This window comes from Hibiscus syriacus, unplaced genomic scaffold (genome assembly GCF_006381635.1).
Source record: "Hibiscus syriacus cultivar Baekdansim isolate YM2019G1 unplaced genomic scaffold, ASM638163v2 tig00008013_pilon, whole genome shotgun sequence".
Lineage (NCBI taxonomy): Eukaryota > Viridiplantae > Streptophyta > Magnoliopsida > Malvales > Malvaceae > Hibiscus > Hibiscus syriacus.
The window spans coordinates 40,657-59,515 of NW_024062150.1; the positions used below are offsets into that span (position 1 = coordinate 40,657).

The 18,859-nt window shown below is 34.4% G+C and overlaps 1 protein-coding gene and 1 long non-coding RNA gene across 2 annotated transcripts; both read left to right on the top strand.

The window, feature by feature from the left end:
- The first annotated feature begins 10,199 nt into the window (after positions 1–10,199).
- LOC120201801 lies at positions 10,200–10,735 on the top strand. Its single transcript, XR_005523676.1, has 3 exons — positions 10,200–10,345; positions 10,449–10,580; positions 10,688–10,735. It is a non-coding gene; the product is annotated as an uncharacterized LOC120201801 (long non-coding RNA).
- A 3,491-nt stretch (positions 10,736–14,226) lies between these two features.
- Positions 14,227–17,589, top strand: LOC120201807 (3-oxoacyl-[acyl-carrier-protein] synthase I, chloroplastic-like). The gene is made up of 7 exons (XM_039202338.1): positions 14,227–14,731; positions 15,600–16,031; positions 16,592–16,765; positions 16,859–16,972; positions 17,070–17,171; positions 17,254–17,320; positions 17,451–17,589. Exons 1-7 carry the CDS (start codon positions 14,267–14,269, stop codon positions 17,516–17,518), a joined length of 1,422 nt encoding a protein of 473 aa, XP_039058269.1. The 5' UTR covers positions 14,227–14,266; the 3' UTR covers positions 17,519–17,589.
- The last annotated feature ends 1,270 nt before the right edge of the window (positions 17,590–18,859 follow it).

Consider the following 18,859-nt stretch of genomic DNA (forward strand, 5'->3'; position numbering starts at 1 on the left):
CATCGTGTACAACCGCCAAAGAAATATGGGACAAGCTTCAAGTCACACATGAAGGTACAGATGAGGTAAAGAAATCAAAAATTAGTATTCTAACGCATAGCTATGAAAATTTCAGGATGAAACCAAATGAAGACATCAAAGCTATGACGGATAGATTTTCAACGATTGTCAATGGTCTCAAATCATATGGAGAGATCATCTCAAATGAAAAGCTTGTGAGGAAGTTAGTCTACTCCCTCCCAAAATCATGGCAATCAAAGAAGACGGCAATCATCGAGTCTAAGGACCTATCGTCCTTAACTCTTGAAGAACTTATCGGTTCACTCCTCACTCATGAGATGATGCTTGAAGATGAGGTGGACCTTGATAAAGTTGAAGAGACACCAAAGGAAAAGGAGAAGAAGAAAAATATTGGAGTTGCTCTCAAATCCACAAAAGATGAGAGTGATTCTAATAATGATGATGATGACGAGGAAAGGCATTGTTTGCCAAACGGTTCAGAAAATGATGAGACCTTACCAAGGAAGAAAATTCAAACGAAACGAATGCCTCAAAAATGAACCAAAAGAGAATGACTCAATCATTTGCTATGAATGCAAAAAGCCGGGGCATGTCAAATATGATTGCCCACAATTGAAGAAAAAGGGTCAATCAAAGAATAAGCACAAGGCTCATGTGGCTACATGGAGCGATGAAGAAAGTTCCGATGAAGAGGAACAAGAAGTAGCAAACTTGTGCTTGATGGCATTCGGGGAAGATTCTAAGGTAACCTCTAACTCATCCGATTTTGATGATTTATCTTATGATGAGTTATTTGAGGAGTACAATGGGTTGGCTTCGGATTATGAGAAATTGTTTTTAAAATATAAAAATGATGTTTCAAAATTGAAAAATGAAAACAAACTCATATCCAAAACCAACAACGATCTTGAAAGTAAAATCAAAGATTTGCAAATCAACTAGAAGAGTTTGAAAAGAAAAATTTAGATTTGCAAAATTTACTTTCAAAGATCAATGATGATCATCAAAAGAAAATTGATGATCTTAAAACTTCTTTTGATAAAGTTGGAACAAAACATTTTGAAAAAGGTGGAAATTCAAAATCCAACTTTGTTAGAAAAAGTTTTAGAAACTACAATCATAGAGGTCCCCAAAGAACCTCTAATGGAAAAATCATTAGAAGTATGTGGGTTCATAAAGAACTCATTACTACTAAAGATAAAAATATCCTACACAAATGGATACCTAAGGGGACTAGGATTTTGGAAACTAATGAATATAGACCCAAAAGAATTTGGGTACCAAAAATTAAAAATTATTCTATGTTTGTAGGGAAAGGAGCATTGCTACAAGGCACGGGAAACAAATTCAAATTCATGGTACCTTGATAGTGGATGCTCAAGACATATGACCGGAGACAAAAGCCGGTTCATTGAGCTTAACGCCAAAAATGGAGGAGAAGTGACTTTTGGAGACAATTCAAAAGGTCACATTGAATGTATTGGTACAATAGGTAATACCTCTTCCATACAAATTAAGAATGTTTTATATGTGAATGGATTAAAGCATAATCTATTGAATATTAGTCAATTATGCGATAAAGGATTCAATGTCTTATTTGAAATTAATGGTTGTAAAGTCATTGACATTGCATCTAATCGGATTATGCTTGTTGGTCATAGAATAGGAAACATTTACATGGTGCATTTAGATTCTATTGATATGACTAATTTATGCCTAGTTGCTAAGGATGAGCATGATAGTTGGTTGTGGCATAGGAGACTAGGACATGCTAGTATGAGTGTTTTGCAACGGCTAATTCAAGGAGACTTAGTAAGAGGGTTGCCTAAGCTTAAATTTGATAATGATAAAATTTGTGATGCTTGTGCTAAAGGAAAACAAAAACGAGTTTCTTTTAAATCTATTAATGATGTATCAACTAGTAGAGTATTACAATTGATCCATTTAGATCTTTTTGGGCCAACTAGAACTACTAGCTTGGGAGGAAAACAATATGCATTTGTCTTGGTAGATGACTATTCTAGATACACTTGGGTTCTATTTTTAAGTACTAAAGATGAAGCATTAGAACAGTTCATCACATTTTCAAAAATAATCCAAAATGAAAAAGGTTACTCTATAACTAGTGTTAGGAGTGACCATGGTACTGAATTTGAAAATCTTGGATTTATTGATTTTTTTAATTCTAATGGTATTAGCCACAATTTTTCAGCACCTAGAACCCCTCAACAAAATGGAGTTGTTGAGAGGAAAAATCGAACTTTAGAAGAAATGGCTAGAACCATGCTTTGTGAAAATAATTTGCCAAAATATTTTTGGGCGGAAGCCACAAATACCGCTTGTCATGTTGTAAATCGAGTAATGATTAGGCCAATTTTAAAGAAAACTCCATATGAAATTCTCAAAAATAAAAAGCCTAACATTAGCTATTTTCATCCTTTTGGATGTAAATGTTTTGTTTTAAACAACGGTAAAGAAAACCTTGGCAAAATTGATGCTAAAAGTGATGAAGGAATTTTTCTAGGTTATTCCTTAAATTCTAAAGCTTATCGTGTATTTAATAAAAGAACTTTAGTTGTAGAAGAGTCTATACATGTTGTTTTCGATGATAATCCCCTTCCGAGGAAGGATTCTTCTGTTAATGATGATGTAGGTATTGTACAAGCAAATGACGTTAGACATAACGTTGGAGAATCATCATCAAAGGAAGAAACAAAAGATGAGGAAACTCATGATCCCCTCGAGAATCCAACCAGTGAAGAAAGGGAAGTATCTTTTCCAAGAGAGTACAACTATGTCAAGGATGGTGAAATTATAGGTGATCCATCAAAAGGGGTAACTACTCGATCTTCTCTTAGAAATATCTGTAATTATGTTGCATTTATTTCATGCATAGAGCCTAAGAACATCAAAGAAGCATTAAAAGATGAACATTGGATTATGGCTATGCAAGAAGAATTAAATCAATTTGAGAGAAGTAAAGTATGGACATTAGTTGAAAGGCCTAGTAATAAATCTACTGTAGGTACTAGATGGGTTTTTAGAAATAAACTTGATGAAAGTGGTAATATAGTGAGGAACAAGGCTAGACTTGTTGCTCAAGGCTATACTCAAGAAGAAGGCATAGACTATGATGAAACATACGCTCCCGTAGCTAGGATGGAAGCAATTAGAATGTTATTAGCATTTGCATGTTTCAATGAATTTAAATTATATCAAATGGATGTTAAAAGTGTATTTTTAAATGGTTTTATAAAAGAAGAAGTGTACGTGGAACAACCTCCAGGTTTTGAAGATTCAAATTTTCCGGATCATGTTTTAAAATTGACAAAAGCTCTTTATGGTTTAAAACAAGCTCCTAGAGCTTGGTATGAAAGATTGTCAAATTTTTTAATTGAAAAAGGTTTTTTAAAAGGAAAGGTTGACACTACATTGTTTTTAAAGAGAAAAGGTAAAGATTTATTAGTAGTTCAAATTTATGTTGATGATATAATATTTGGTTCTACTAATGATGTTCTTTGCCAAGAATTTTCTAAGCTAATACAAAGTGAGTTTGAGATGAGCATGATGGGGGAGCTCTCATTTTTCTTGGGACTCCAAATCAAGCAAATAAAAGATGGCATCTTCATTAATCAAGCGAAGTACGTCAAAGATATGCTCAAGAAGTTTGGACTGGAAAATGGGAAACCTCATGACACTCCAATGAGCTCTTCAACAAAGCTTGACTTAGATGAAGGAGGTAAATGTGTAGATGTTAAATTATATAGGTCAATGATTGGCTCATTGCTTTATCTAACCGCAAGTAGACCGGATATTATGTTTAGTGTTTGCTTGTGTGCTAGGTTTCAATCATGTCCTAAGGAATCACATTTACTAGCTGTTAAGAGAATCTTTAGATACCTTAAGGACACTCCTAGTTTAGGACTTTGGTATCCTAGAGACTCTAGCTTTAGCTTGCATGCCTTTTCTGATGCGGATTATGGATGATGCAATTAGATAGGAAAAGCACCTCCGGTACTTGTCAATTCCTTGGAAATATGTTGATTTCTTAGTTTTCATAGAAGCAAAATTGTGTTGCATTATCTACCACTGAAGCGGAATACATTTCAGCCGGTAGTTGTTGTGCACAAGTTTTATGGATGAAACAACAACTTTTTGATTATGGAATTGAAGTAGGTACCATTCCTATCAAGTGTGACAATACTAGTGCTATTTGTCTCACTAAAAATCCAATCCAACACTCTAGAACTAAGCACATTGAAATAAGACATCACTTCATTAGAGACCATGTCACTAAGGAAGATGTAGTTCTAGAATATGTTGATACTTTGCATCAATTAGCGGATATCTTTACAAAACCCTTAGACAAGGAAAGATTTTGGACACTTAGAAGAGAATTAGGTTTAACTAACCTATCTTCACTTAGTGTTTAAAATAATTTAACACTTTTAATAAATACTGAAAAATGCTTATAATAATAATTTTTGATTGCATTCTTGCTATTAGTTAGGGGGAGTTTATGATTCTTAGTGAAAATTAATTTTATGTTCAAATAATGTTTAAAGATTAATTTAATTGTTTGAACATAATTATTTTTCAATATATGAGTTGCCTATACCACTAGAGAAGATTAATTTAGCATTTTATGTGCTTAAAAGTCGGATTTTAGCATTTTGGTGCAGAGGGAATCGATCCCCCCATGAGGGAACCGATTCCCCCTTTGAAGGGGAACCGATTCCCCCCACAGGGGAATCGATACCCCCTGGGGTTCTGTTAAAATCGGGCAAGAACACCCAAAACCCCAAAACCTATTCCGCCGTTTCTCTCCCTCAAACACTCAAATTTCCATTCTTGCCTCAAATCATTGATTTTAATCGGAAATCACTTCAAATATCATCTCCTAAACTTGCAATCATCATTAAAATCGTGCAAACAACATCTAAATCCCCTCAATCTTCATCTTTCAAGGTAAATTTTTCTAAACTCTCTATTTTATTGATTTTGAACATAGGATTAGTTTTAATTAGTTCTAGGTTGAAATAGTGATCGGGCATTGATTGTTTAGTGATTAGAAACTAGATGTTACAACTAATTTCATCAAAAACACAAAAATTTCCAAAATTTTTAAATTTTCGAAATTAAAAATAAAAAAAAATATTGTTTTTCAAATCATTGTGTTTTGATTAAATTATGTTATTGTTATGAAAACTATACATATATTGTTTCTCAAAACCATATTTTTTTTTCAAAAACTTTGCCCATTAGGATTGATTTAGAGAACCTTGAAATATTGAGGACTCAATTGAGTTTTGGGATTAATTGAATTGCATACATTTGTTTTTAAAATTACAGGTTATCCAATCTATTCCGATTTCCTTCACCATGTCTAATCCTAAACGTGCTAGGTCTTCATCTAGTCGTTCACACCGACAACCAAATCCACCTCCAAATCCTCCACCTATTCCAATTTCTAATCCTAATCCTATTGATCCTAATTTGACTATCCAAAATTCGTGTTTCAATCATCCTGGTCCTAGAAATCATCGTTTTTGGTATTATCAATATTTCGACTCTTACAAAATCCGGGAAGAACGTATTCCTTCTCGTCAAACTATGTTAGCTATCAATTTTAAATATCTTCCTCTTTTACAAGAGTGGAAATTTGATAAACTCTTTGACCTTGAACCCATCGTTTACCATCAACTTGTTCGTATTTTCTATTCTAATGCCGTTTGTGTTAAAGACCAAACTGAAACCGAAACCATAGGAATTTGTTCCTACCTTCTAGGACAATTCTTATATATATTGACTCGACTTACATAGCCAATACATTCGGATTAGATAATGAAGGGATTTCAAATGAAAAACAGGTTTTAGGATCTCGTTATAAAAGAAGGGATAGTGCAAGTGTCCTAGACCTTCATGAACGTTTTCTTCATCTAATGATTTCTTGGTGGTTTCGACCATCTGGAGGTCGTTATTCTACTCTTAGAGCCTTAGATCTTTGGTGGTTACATTGTTTCGAAAACAATATTAAAATCAACCTACCTCAGATTATTTTTGCTAAAATTGTTGAAACCGTAAATCTTGTTCCTAATAAAAAACTTTGTTCATCTCTTGTTTACGGTTGTATTTTGAGTAATCTGTTTTCCAAAGCTGGGCTTAGAGTCGGTCTAGATGCCGTTTTTCCTCTTAAGAAACAAATTAACCTTCTTTCCTTAACGAGAGCGGGATGGATTAAGGATAAGGAAACCGGGGGAATGAGTTCGATCTTCTGCAACTACTCCGGGAGCTAGTTCTTCACAAGCTCCACCCGAAGCTGAAGAAGATCTCGAGCTTGAGCAACTAATGCGAGACATCGATGAAGCTGAAGCTGAACATGAGCAGGCCGAGGAGCAGCCCGAAGAGCAAGCACAACAATCGACTCAAATGCCTCCATATTTTCAATCTTTTATGGAGACATTTGATTACCGATATGCGACCATGGATTCGCGCTTTAATTCTATAGAGTCCCATTTATCCACAATGGGAGCTCAACAATTAGAAATTCTTCAGGAAATGCGTGCAAATAATGAAGCAACCAACGCACGTATTAATGACCTCACTAACGAAATGGCCGCTATGCGAGCTCATTTTCCTCCTCCTAATCCGGATATATGATTAAATGTTTTACTTTGTTTTCCAAACTTATTGTTTTAACATTTTGAATATTTTGGAATGTTTGAATTTATGGATGGTGTGAACTTATATGTTTGGTGTGATTTATTCATTATTGCATCATTTACATCATTATTAGCAAATATGACCAATTTTACCATATCACATTGTTTATGAATATTGATTATGGAACTAATGGCTAACGGTTCTCTTGATAGTGATCTTAGCAGCTTATGCATACATATACCTAATCAATTGGCTTAATATTTTTTCACGTTTATTTGAATCTTTTTGATTTAACAAAAAGGGGGAGAAGTGTGTTTTAAGTGTGTTTTTAAAATGCTAAATGGGAGAAGTGTTAAAGTAAGGGGGAGTAATTTCAAAACTTGATTTCAAAATCTTAAAATTACTAAAATGTTTTGTTATATCAAAAAGGGGGAGATTGTTGAAAACATTTTGATATTTCGATATAACAAATTAAGTTAAATGAATTTTAAGATTTTCCAAAATGATTTTCTAAGTATATTCGATATAATTATTCGAATATCAAAACATTACTCAAAATATTTCAAAAATCATTTTTAATCCTTACTTAAGTGTAAAATTAAGTTTTAATCTTAAAACAATTTCAAAATAATCTTTCAAAGTATTTCGAACCATTTCAAAGCCAAAAATTCCAGATTGCTCAGAGGGAACCGATTCCCCCCCAAGGGGGTACCGATTCCCCCCTGAATGGTTTGGCTCCGAGATTTCCAGAATGCTCGGAGGGAACCGATTCCCCTATAGGGGGTACCGATTCCCCCCTGTTCAACGGTCGAAATATTTGAATTTTACACTTAGGGAACCGATTCCCCAAAGGGGGTATCGATTCCCCCCACGCTCCAAACTGTTTTATTAATTGTTTTCACACTAAAACGGCTATATGATCTTCACTAATCATCCCCAACGTTCAGAAGAGATTCAAGGTGTATTTAAACAAGTTCTGAAGCCCTTGATCAACAAGAAATCATAGAGAAACAAGAGAGAAAGCATCAAACACCAAGTTTGTGCAAATCAAGCCAATTTTCCTTTCAATATTCATTTTGCTTTCAAGAACACCATTTGTGCTCATTTGTAATTATCTTTGAGTGTTCTTTTCTTGTTCTAGAATTGTGCAAACATCTTACCTTGTGAGGTTTTCTTGTAAGTTTGCAAATTTGTAATCTTCTCTTTGGGAAAAAGAGTGTTCTCAAGAGTTGGGGTATACTCTTGAGGGATTTTGTAAGGTTATCTCTTTGGCCTCAAAAGAAAGAACAAATTAGTGAATTTGTTGGAAAATCCTTAGTGTGGATAGCTAAGGTAGTGGACGTAGACTTTGTTTGAGAAATTCGAACCATTGTAAATCGCTGTGCAATTACTTTCAATTTTTCTGCAAAAGCTTCCACGAAATTTTTAATTGCCAATTCACCCCCTCTTGGCCGATTCCGTCGATCGATTAACTCAACAGATTTTCATTTCGCATTGCGATTTTCTCGTTGCGATAGCCATTTTCGCGTTGCGATAGCCATTTTCGCGTTGCGATAGTCATTTTCGCGTTGCGATTTCCCCGTTGCGATAGTCAAATGAATGTCTAATAAGTGATAACAACTGAACAGATCATAGCAATGTTCAAACTCAAGTTACTAATACATGCCTAACTGAAAATGTTAAAAGTGCACACATAAAATACACATAATACAACGTTTGCATTTAAAAATCACCTAAGTTAACAGTCCCAAAAGGTGAAGCCGGTTGTGATTGGGATTTTGAAGATGATTGCGATTTTGATTGTCTTTTGCTTGACACCATATGAGCTTTGGATTTTGATGAGGATCCATATTTTGGTAGAGGAAAAGATGATTGTGACCTTGTATAACCACTTTCCTTGCACCGACTACATGTCGATCTCTTCTTCTCTTCACCCTTAGACGGTATACGATCGTGACTTTTTGGTCGGCCAGGTAGCCTTCTGTCCATGGCTGGTGGCAAAACTGTTTGTAAGTCATCTGGTATGTCCCACTCAAAAGGATGTTGCGAAACTAAAACCTGTTGTGAACTTTGAAAATCGCATTGCGATTCTGTATTATCTCGTTGCGATAGTCAGAATCGCGTTGCGAAAGTCAGAATCGCGTTGCGAAAGTCAGTATCGCGTTGCGAAAGTCAGTATCGCGTTGCGATTTTGTATTATCGCGTTGCGATAGTTAATATCGTATTACGATTTTCCAAATTCGTATTGCGATTTACTTATTCGCATTGCGAATTGGGAAAATCGCAACGCGAAATTGGAAAATCGTATTGCGAAATTGGAAAATCGTATTGCGATAGCCATAATCGCGTTGCGAATCTGGAAACTGATTTGCGATAATGGAGATTGCGTTGCGAATTAGCGATCGCATTGCGATTTTGTTGGTCATTTTGGCAAATCCGGAAAAAGTTGGTTAAAATCGTATATTATATGGGATTTTTGGTCACTGAGGTTATTTTCTCAATAATTAAATAAAATAATTAAATAATAAAATAATTAAAAAAATACTAACAAAATATGATTAAATTTATAGAAAGTATTTAAAAATTTGTTAGATTCGTAAAATATTCTTAAACAGTGTTTAACAAGTAATTAATTTATGTTAAAGTGATATTTGTGTAAAAAAGCCAAATTTTTTCATATATTCTACTAAAGACGCCTAGAGATCCCAATAAACAATCCAAAAATCTGGTTAACTCTGAAGACGTCGAGAAATCCCAAATTTACTGTAGAAAACACCCCATTTAAAAAATTAATCGAATGAGCACTTTAGTTTAAGAATTAAACATTCCCTGTAGCATTATATTGGAACTTTTGCCCAAGTTGTTTACAATGATTAAATATGTAAGTTTAGTCAAATTATGAACTGATCATAATTAAGTGTAATGATCACCTGGACAAGTTTTAAAGTTGATACATGATGTGTTAAGCGTATAAAAATATGAAATGACCTATAATGATTAAATGACTACTTCAGTTGTGCAAAGTTAATTTTCTTATGTAATTATGACTTTTGATTTCGAAGGTGTGTTTATTTATGTTATAAATGTGTATCATATATATTTTTAACATATTCTAAGTGTAAGAAGTACGTTCTAAACATATTTATAGACCATAAGATCGATTGTATGTTCATACATATTCACATGACTTTTTAGTTTTTTAAAAAATGGATCAATACTCTTCATGAACGGATGATCCCCCCCCCCTTAAAAGATCGATTCCTTAGTAATTCTTCCTTAAGGTTTTTATTGTTGAATAATGGCTAAGGGTCGTTTGTTTGGTGTAAAATGTTTTACAGAAAACATTTTCTTGGGTTTGGCAATGCAAAATAAACTAGTCAATGTAAAATAATTTACAGTCAAAGGGAAAAAGGGTGTGTTTTGTGGTAAAATGACTTACCACACAAACTCTCTTCTTTCTTACGTTTACAAGAATATTTTCTTGCCTTCTCTTCTCCTCGTCGGCGGCACTATCTTGTCTTCTCTTCTCCTCACCGGCGGTACCATCTTGCCTTCTTTTCTTCTCGCTTCCTTCTTTTCTCCTCGCCGGTGGTACCGTCTTACCTTCTCTTATCCTCACCGACGGTACCATCAAAATTTTCTTTAATCGGCGACACAATGAGTAAGATTTCACTCTTGATTCATTTTTTTTCTCTATTTCCCCCCTCAATTGTACTAATAGAACAAACACCCATTTGTATCTCTCATTCATGTCCTTATTTCAGTAGAAAAATAAAACAGAATGCCTCCTTTTTCTCTACTTCAACGCCCTTGTTCCCGCAGTTGTTGAACGGTTAGGTGACGCCAAACAGCCTGTTAGAGACGCCGCCAGACGCCTACTGCTCACTCTCATGGAGGTAAAGTTACCAGTTTCTTGCTGAGTTTGGGATGCTTTAATGTTTTAGGGTAAGTGGTGAAGAATTCGTCTGATTTCTAAAATGTGCGTGTGTATATATTGTTTCAGGTTTCTTCTCCAACAATTATTGTCGAAAGAGCTGGCTCTTATGCTTGGATATATATAGAAGTTGGAGAGTTCGAGAGGAATTTGCCCGGACGGTTACATCATCAATCAGTCTTTTTGCATCTACTGAACTTCCACTTCAACGGGCAATTCTTCCTCCTGTATGCTCTTTAACATTTCCAAAATGGATTTTTATTTCTCGTCATGAAATGCCACAGAGATTAGCTGACATATAAATTCCTTTATCAGATTTTGCAGCTGTTGAATGACCCAAATTCGGGTGTTCGTGAATCTGTTATATTGTGCATTGAGGTCTGTGAAACATTTCTTCCAGTGTTCTTTTAGAAGAGCTTAGCAACTTGTTGACCTTATGTGTAGGAAGAATTTGACTGTCTTCAAATGAAATATGATTTGTTGTCCTTTTTTTTTGTTATGTTGGGGTCATATTCAAAATTTTAACATATGGTTTATAAGAACTTTCACCATACTTGAGCACACAGCTAAAAGCCTGAAATATGGCTTACATAAGAGGCAGTTCCTCTGTTCTCAGTTATAGAAAAACATGCTGAGCTCCTCATGATAAGCTTTTTATATGCCTTTAGAGGATGGAAATTACAATGAGAAAATTAATATGAATAAACACAGGAACGTGAACTTTGTTTATTGCCATGGTAATTATATTTAACAATTAAACAAAGAGAAACCATCTCAATTTAGGTTGCTTGTCACTCGAGTTTTATACCCTTTTTTGCAAAAAAAAAAAAAATTCATATTCTCGTTCATGAACATTTAATACTCAATATAGAGTGTTTGTACCGGTGTTGTCTGCTCCTTGGATTGGTTTTAATGCAAGTTATTATGCAAAGTGGAGTGCTTCTTTTGAAAAATGTAAGCCATTAATAGTTTTAATCTCTTGTGGAAGAACTATTCGGTAATTATTCATTCGGTGAGTTTTTTCCTTTACTATTTCTGTTTTGGATGGTTTATTAAGTGTTGCAGTAACTGAGAGCATTAGGTCCACTTCTGTTGTTATTCTTGCAAATTGCTCTTAGAGATTTCATGGGTCCTACATTAAAGGTTCTCATATTTGATGGGAAAATTCTGATAAGATAATTTCCTTTCCAGGAAATGTATACACAAGCTGGAACTCAATTAACAGTGACAAATAGGTGATAGCTGGAATAAAAAAATTGATCTCATGCAATGAGTTTTGTGATTAAATGCTATGATCGTTCTATTTTAGGCGATAATGTTCGACAGCAATTGGTGGCCGGCAGGTGAGAGTATGATGATAGAAGAGAGGAGATACTAGGTTGTGGTTGATTTTATGAAAGCATATATGATTTAGAAATTTAGGGATGTTGTAATTTCAGGATTTTAGGTATTTTAAAAAATTAATAATTTTAATTTTTTGAAAAAAATAAAATTAAAAGAAATTAGAAACGTGTTATATATCAGGTATCTAAATGATTTTTTTAAAAGTTATTAATGGTCAAATATGTTAAATGATAATAGAATAAATATTATACATCCATGTTAAATGTTCAAATGGAGAATGGCTAAAAATGCATTCATATTCTATTTCAGGTTATTGTGAAGCAAAATGGAACATCTCAAACTTATATTTTAAGTTTTGAAGAATCATTGTTTAATTCTGTGTTTTGTTCATACACTAACATTTTAAAGTTGAATTTTTAGTTTGGATTGCATCTTTCTTTATATGTTATTGTTTCACTGTTTGGATCATTTTCTTAATTTGTTATAATATTGGATTTATTTGGTATACTTATAGAAATAAAACATTTAATTTCAAAATTTTATAAAATACAATTTTATAAAAACAACTTAAAAATTTTTAAAAGGTAAATAACAAGAAAAATATAAAAAAAATGTATACATTTTTACAAAAACTAGATTTCGTAAATTGTTTTCAGAAAAACTAGCCAAACAGTGTAAAACATTTTACAATGCAGCATCCAAAAAATGTAAAATGTTTTTTGGAAAATGATTTCTGGAAATGTAATTCTTTTTCCAGAAACTGTTTTCAGTGAAACAAACGGACCCTAAGTTGCATTAATTAAAGATCAATAATTTGGCTTAGACCCTAGGTTGGTCACTAAACTTTGAATTGAGTTCAAAATGGTTTAGAATGTGATTTCTTCATGAAACACTGGTTTAAAGTAGGATTTGCATGAATCTTGTTTTGCCACTATTTAATAACACTAATTTCCTAATGAACTCTTCAATTCTATATTTTTAGATGAATCCCATGGTTTGAACGGTCTAGAATTTAGTCCATAAATGATTATTTGTGCAATTGAGTGCTTGATTGAATTGTGATTTAGATTAAATTTGAAACATGATTAATTCATATCTGTTAATATTAAATGGGACGGTTAATTCTGGAAATTTATGTCAATTACGTAAGGTGAGACAACCTGAATATTGTTGTCCACTCGATCAATCAGTGAAAAGTTTTAATCTCATTTTTGCATGAATGAAACCCCGACTTGTATAAATAAATTCGATTTAGTTTTAAATACTTATGATTCACTTAATAATCTCTCTTATTTACCAAATGTGATATCCTCGATCCATTCGAATCTTGGAGTTAAATTAGAAGTGTTATGCTTCTTGTGAAGCTCATATATACGGTTTTCTAGAAATTAGATGGAGGGATAGTATCTAAATACACAACTTTTCAAAATGGAAAAAGAAATATTGATGGTTAAATTTAACTCAAAATATAAAGATTAAATTAAAAAGAAGGTTAAAATTGAGGGATGTTAGTAGGGCTGTAAATGAAATGAGATAGATCGGGAGCTACTTGACATTGACTCGGTCAAAGTTCGATCCACACTCGAATCGAGCTCGAACTCGACTCAAATTCTTAACGAGCTTCTTAATACTCGACTCGAAAAACTCTCGAGCTACTAAAAAAATGTTATATTATAATTTTAGATTTTTTAAAATTACATTATTAAAAATATAATAAAAATACATTATTGATAATTATAAATTTTTAAAAATATATTTTAAAAGTAATATTAGATTTTTGTATGTTCAAATTCGAGTTTGAGTTCGAGCTTGAATCGAGCTCAAAATCTAGCTTCAATTTGAGCTCCTGAATATTTTTTTAGTTCGAACCTTTTCAAGTTCGAGTCGAGTTTCAATATTATATTTTGAATTTGAGCTGAGTTTGATAATTTTTAACTTGCGAATTTTCGAGTCAGATCGAACTTAATTTTAAACTTTTCAAATTCGAGTCGAGCTCTGCTATACACGCGCTCGACTCGGCTGATTTACTGCCCTAGCTGTTAGATTTATCATCATGCCATTTTTCAAATTGTCAAAAAAGAAAAAGAATAGATCCACCATTAGTCCATCCAACGAAGAATATGAATCCCATGTTAAGCAAACTCAGCGTAGCTGGATGTTAAGTGCAGCTCAACGCCCCCTCCAACTCCAAGAATTTAAGATTCAGTAGCCCATATATATAGCTATACATATAGACGTCCTTTTTTAGTCTCTTCAGTCTTCGCTTTGTTATTATCGCCGTCGCCGCCTTCACTTCAATCGACCATGCAAGTCCTTCAATCTTCATCTCTTCGAGCTTCCTCTCTAAACCCTCTCCAAAACCCCAAACCCAAATCCCATTTCCCCCATGTATCAAGACTCCCTCCCAGGCCGACCAAGAAATTCTCTCCCATCACCGCTTCATCGCCCACCCTTTCTGCTCCCAAGCGCGAGAAGGACCCCAAGAAACGGGTAGTTATTACGGGCATGGGGTTGGTTTCCGTTTTCGGGAACGATGTGGATGCTTACTATGATAAGCTGCTGGCTGGAGAGAGCGGGATCGGACTCATCGATCGTTTCGATGCTTCCAAGTTCCCCACTCGGTTCGCCGGTCAGATCCGGGGGTTCAGTTCTGAAGGTTACATTGATGGAAAGAACGATAGGAGGCTTGACGATTGTTTGAGGTACTGTATTGTTGCTGGCAAGAAGGCTTTGAAAGATGCTGATCTTGGGGTCGATAACTTGTCTAAAGTTAGTTCCTTTTTCTTCTTCTTTAGTGGTTTTTGGTTACTGAGTTTTTTTTTAATCGGCTTGTTTTAAGAGGGTTGTCCTTGATTGCATAGTGATTTGCTTCCCCCCCCCCCTTTTTACTTTTAGATCCATAGATAATCCTTTTATTGGCTTGCACAACGTGCCACATTTACAAATCTTGATGCTTTTCTCTGCTCGTTACTGCGTGTTTGCTTGCTGCAACTTTTGTCATTATTTTGTTAAGCAACTTGATCGCTTTGTGTGTGTGTATTCTGGTCATTTTCTTCCTTTTCCTTATCAGTTGCTGGCAATCTTTGTTTTTTTATATAGTTTGACTCAATATATCTAATTCATAATGTGATTTAAGTCATGGGCTCATAAGAATTATTTTGTTCAATTTTTATGTTGAGATTGTCTTTTGATGTCTATATTTCATTCAAGCTCATAGCCTTTTTGTCCCTAATTAGATGCAGCTTTCATATAGAGAATCTGTACATTTTGGAAAATCGAGTTATCCTTTACATTTGATTTAGAGCATCTTCATTGAAACAATTTCAACAATGTTAATATGATCATATTTGAAAGCAATTATTGGTAAGACTACTAATGCTGCATCCACCAGAAATATGCCTTGGAAAAGGTGTATAGAATGTCAAAATTACTGCTTAAGCTTATGATCCCTTTGGATGATTTGTTACCTTATAGACTGAAAGATGCAAGAGCAATAGATATCTTGAGAGTGGAAACAGGTATCTATTCTTTGAGATATGCGAGTAGCAGAGGATATCATATTCGTTATTCTACCTCTTTTAATCTTATATATGTCATATATTCTCCCTTGGTGCTCAAGAATGTGTATTTGTCGTAGATCGATACGGAGCGAACTGGAGTGCTTGTTGGAACTGGTATGGGTGGTCTTACAGTGTTCTCTGATGGAGTTCAAAATCTGATAGAGAAAGGTTATAGAAAAATAACACCATTCTTCATTCCTTATTCTATAACAAACATGGCATCTGCCTTGCTTGGAATTGAGCTTGGTTTCATGGGTCCGAATTATTCAATTTCAACTGCTTGTGCTACCTCCAATTACTGCTTTTATGCTGCTGCTAACCACATCCGTCGAGGGGAGGCTGAATTGATGATTGCTGGTGGAACTGAGGCTGCAATTATTCCTATTGGTCTTGGAGGTTTTGTTGCCTGCAGGGCATTGTCTCAAAGAAATGATGATCCTAGAACTGCGTCAAGGCCATGGGACAAAGATCGAGATGGCTTTGTTATGGGTGAAGGTGCTGGAGTATTGGTAAGCATGCATGTATTAACATTACATTTGAATCCTATATGTGCATGATTTATCTTTTTGTTGGTTGTTTTGTTGTCTATTTCTGGTTACCAATTTATCATCTTGGTTTGCCTCAATTGGTGATATGTGATACTGTTATTAAGAGAAGTTGGCATTATCTTTGACGGAGCCTGGCTCTCAGGTGTTTGTGTGCTCAATGACATACTGACCATTTCCTTTATGATAATTTGCTGTTGTAGTGTGTTGTTTGTAGCTGATGAGCCTAATTCACTATTTACGATGACTTTCTTGGTCATTAGTTTGCTGTTCAGTAGTAATGAAGTATAAATTTTAACTGGGGAAATGATTTCCTGTTATTCTTGCATTTTTTCTGTCTTTCATCACATTGAACTACTTAATTAGACATAATCTTGTGGTAATGGCTCTTTGCTTTTGCACACTGATATTTGGTTCAATTGTTACAGAGCTTTTTTTTTAGAGTTATATTCCATCAACTGATCTTGATGAGAGTGGAAATGCAATATCCTTTATAATGAGTTATTTTTTCTTATGCTTTCCAGGTAATGGAAAGCTTGGAACATGCAATGAAGCGAGGTGCACCGATTATTGCTGAGTACTTGGGTGGAGCTGTTAATTGTGATGCTCATCATATGACAGATCCAAGAGCTGACGGTTTTGGGGTGTCTTCATGCATTGAGAGAAGTCTTGAAGATGCCGGTGTGTCCCCTGAGGAGGTAATAATAATGTTTCAAATGTAGTTATTTTCTGAAAAGTGTGCATAATTTCAAATATTAAAATATGCAAACTAAGCAAGTCCTTTTTTACAGGTTAATTACATCAATGCACACGCAACTTCAACTCTTGCTGGTGACCTAGCCGAGATAAATGCTATTAAAAAGGTATTCAAGAATACATCTGACATCAAAATCAATGCAACAAAGGTAATTTCTTTTCCTCCCCCTCATTTTGCAAAATTTGAGAGGATTGTACTCTAATGTTGATCCCTTGCAATTTGGCTAATTGTTTTTCTTGTTTCAGTCTATGATAGGGCATTGTCTGGGTGCAGCAGGTGGTTTAGAAGCCATTGCCACTGTGAAGGCCATCACGACAGGATGGCTGCATCCCTCGATAAATCAATTTGTACGTTCTCCTTGTTTGTTTAATGCACCTTTTTTATTGTATGTATTTCATTAATGCTTGAAGTGCTAAATTTTTAATGTAGAATCCAGAGCCTTCAGTTGAGTTTGACACCGTTGCCAACGAAAAGCAGCAGCACGAGGTTAATGTTGGTAAGCCCCCTGAATGATCCTTTCAAGACTACATGACAAGTTCCTGTTTAAGTTTCTTCAAGCCTTTAATTTCAGTTTGATTTGGACCAGAACCCCATAATTCTTACCAAGTTCGTTAATTGATTCTCAGCAATTTCGAATTCTTTCGGATTTGGTGGACACAACTCTGTGGTGGCGTTTTCGGCCTTCAAACCATGAAAGTCTGCGTCACTTGGTTCTGCATTTGTTAGGAAAGATGGACAGATAATGAGCTGTTTATCCCTTGTCCAAGTTCGAATTCTTTCGACTTTTTTATGATAAATTTCTTACGTTTTGGTGTTGTAATAATAATTTTAACTGAAATTCTAGAATAGAATTCGGAATCCAAAAAAAAAACCTATTTGCTTGGTATTAGTCTGATTTGGTACACGAGTGTTTCAATAACATTCAAGTCGCAAATGAAAAAACAAAAGCTGAAGATGAACGACTCCACTGGGGATTGAACCCAGAATCTCTGGTTTCGTAGGCCAGCGCCGTATCCATTGGGTCATGGAATCATGCTTTGATGCCTCTTTATGGCCTTCCTACTGAAGGAATAGAAAAGCAAAGAGCCTTATTTTCATAGCCTATGGTGTTTTCATTGAATAATTGAGAAGAAAACAATGGAAAAAGCTCCAGATTATGCAGGCAGGAGGAAAATATCAGCCAATTCTTGTCTCAAGATTAGATACCTATTATGGCTGCTGGGTTGAGAATTGTCCCATCTCATGGGAAGGCATTGTTTCAGGGTGAAAATGGAAAATTATGTCTACAAAAGATCACCTCTAAGGAACTTTAACAGTACATTGGCTTCTAATACGAACTGCACTCTCCTAGCAGCGTTGTGAATCTCCACTTCATACTAGTTTCTTTAATATTCAGCATGATAAAGATAATACTAGTCAAGGTTCAGATTAATGTGGGATTAATGGGTCTGAGAAATGTTCTAAATTAGCTGATAATATGTCCGAAATCAAACTAAATGATAATTATTAGTATCTTTGGAGTCTTGTGATTTCCAGGGTTACTTTGTGCTTCAATCATCTACTCCCTCTGTGAATTGCTTGCAAACTAGCTATTGACTTCATTGTTTCATTTCCTTTAATTACTGAGAGTCAGTCTAACTCTCCAATTCATTTGTGGGATCCAGGAGACAATTTAACATATAATAAACATCAATTAATTTTTCAGTGCCAGTAAGTGAAAGCAACTACTGGCACCGGGTAAAGTTCTAAACAATAGTAGTTATCTCCACTTTATTTTTGCTCTTGAAGGAAGTAGTTATTCACAATACACAATTTAAAAATAAAAGTGGCACAATATACAATTTAAACATCATGATGTTTAGAACTTTACCCGGTGCCAGTAGTTGCTTCCTCTTTTTAATCTTTATTATTATTTAACTGCATCATTATCCTTCAGCTTTCTTTAAGACAAAAAAAAATTTGAATTCCTCAATTAAATAACCTTTATAAAATTTAAATAAGAAACTGACAAATAAATATATAAATTTTATATAAA

Bases quoted from the DNA above. Each gene is read 5' to 3' on its own strand.
- LOC120201807 (XM_039202338.1), top strand. From the start codon at position 14,267: ATGCAAGTCCTTCAATCTTCATCTCTTCGAGCTTCCTCTCTAAACCCT. The intron at 14,732-15,599 runs GTTAGTTCCTTT...TATTTGTCGTAG, and splicing joins GGGTCGATAACTTGTCTAAA to ATCGATACGGAGCGAACTGG. The intron at 16,973-17,069 runs GTAATTTCTTTT...TTCTTGTTTCAG, and splicing joins TCAAAATCAATGCAACAAAG to TCTATGATAGGGCATTGTCT.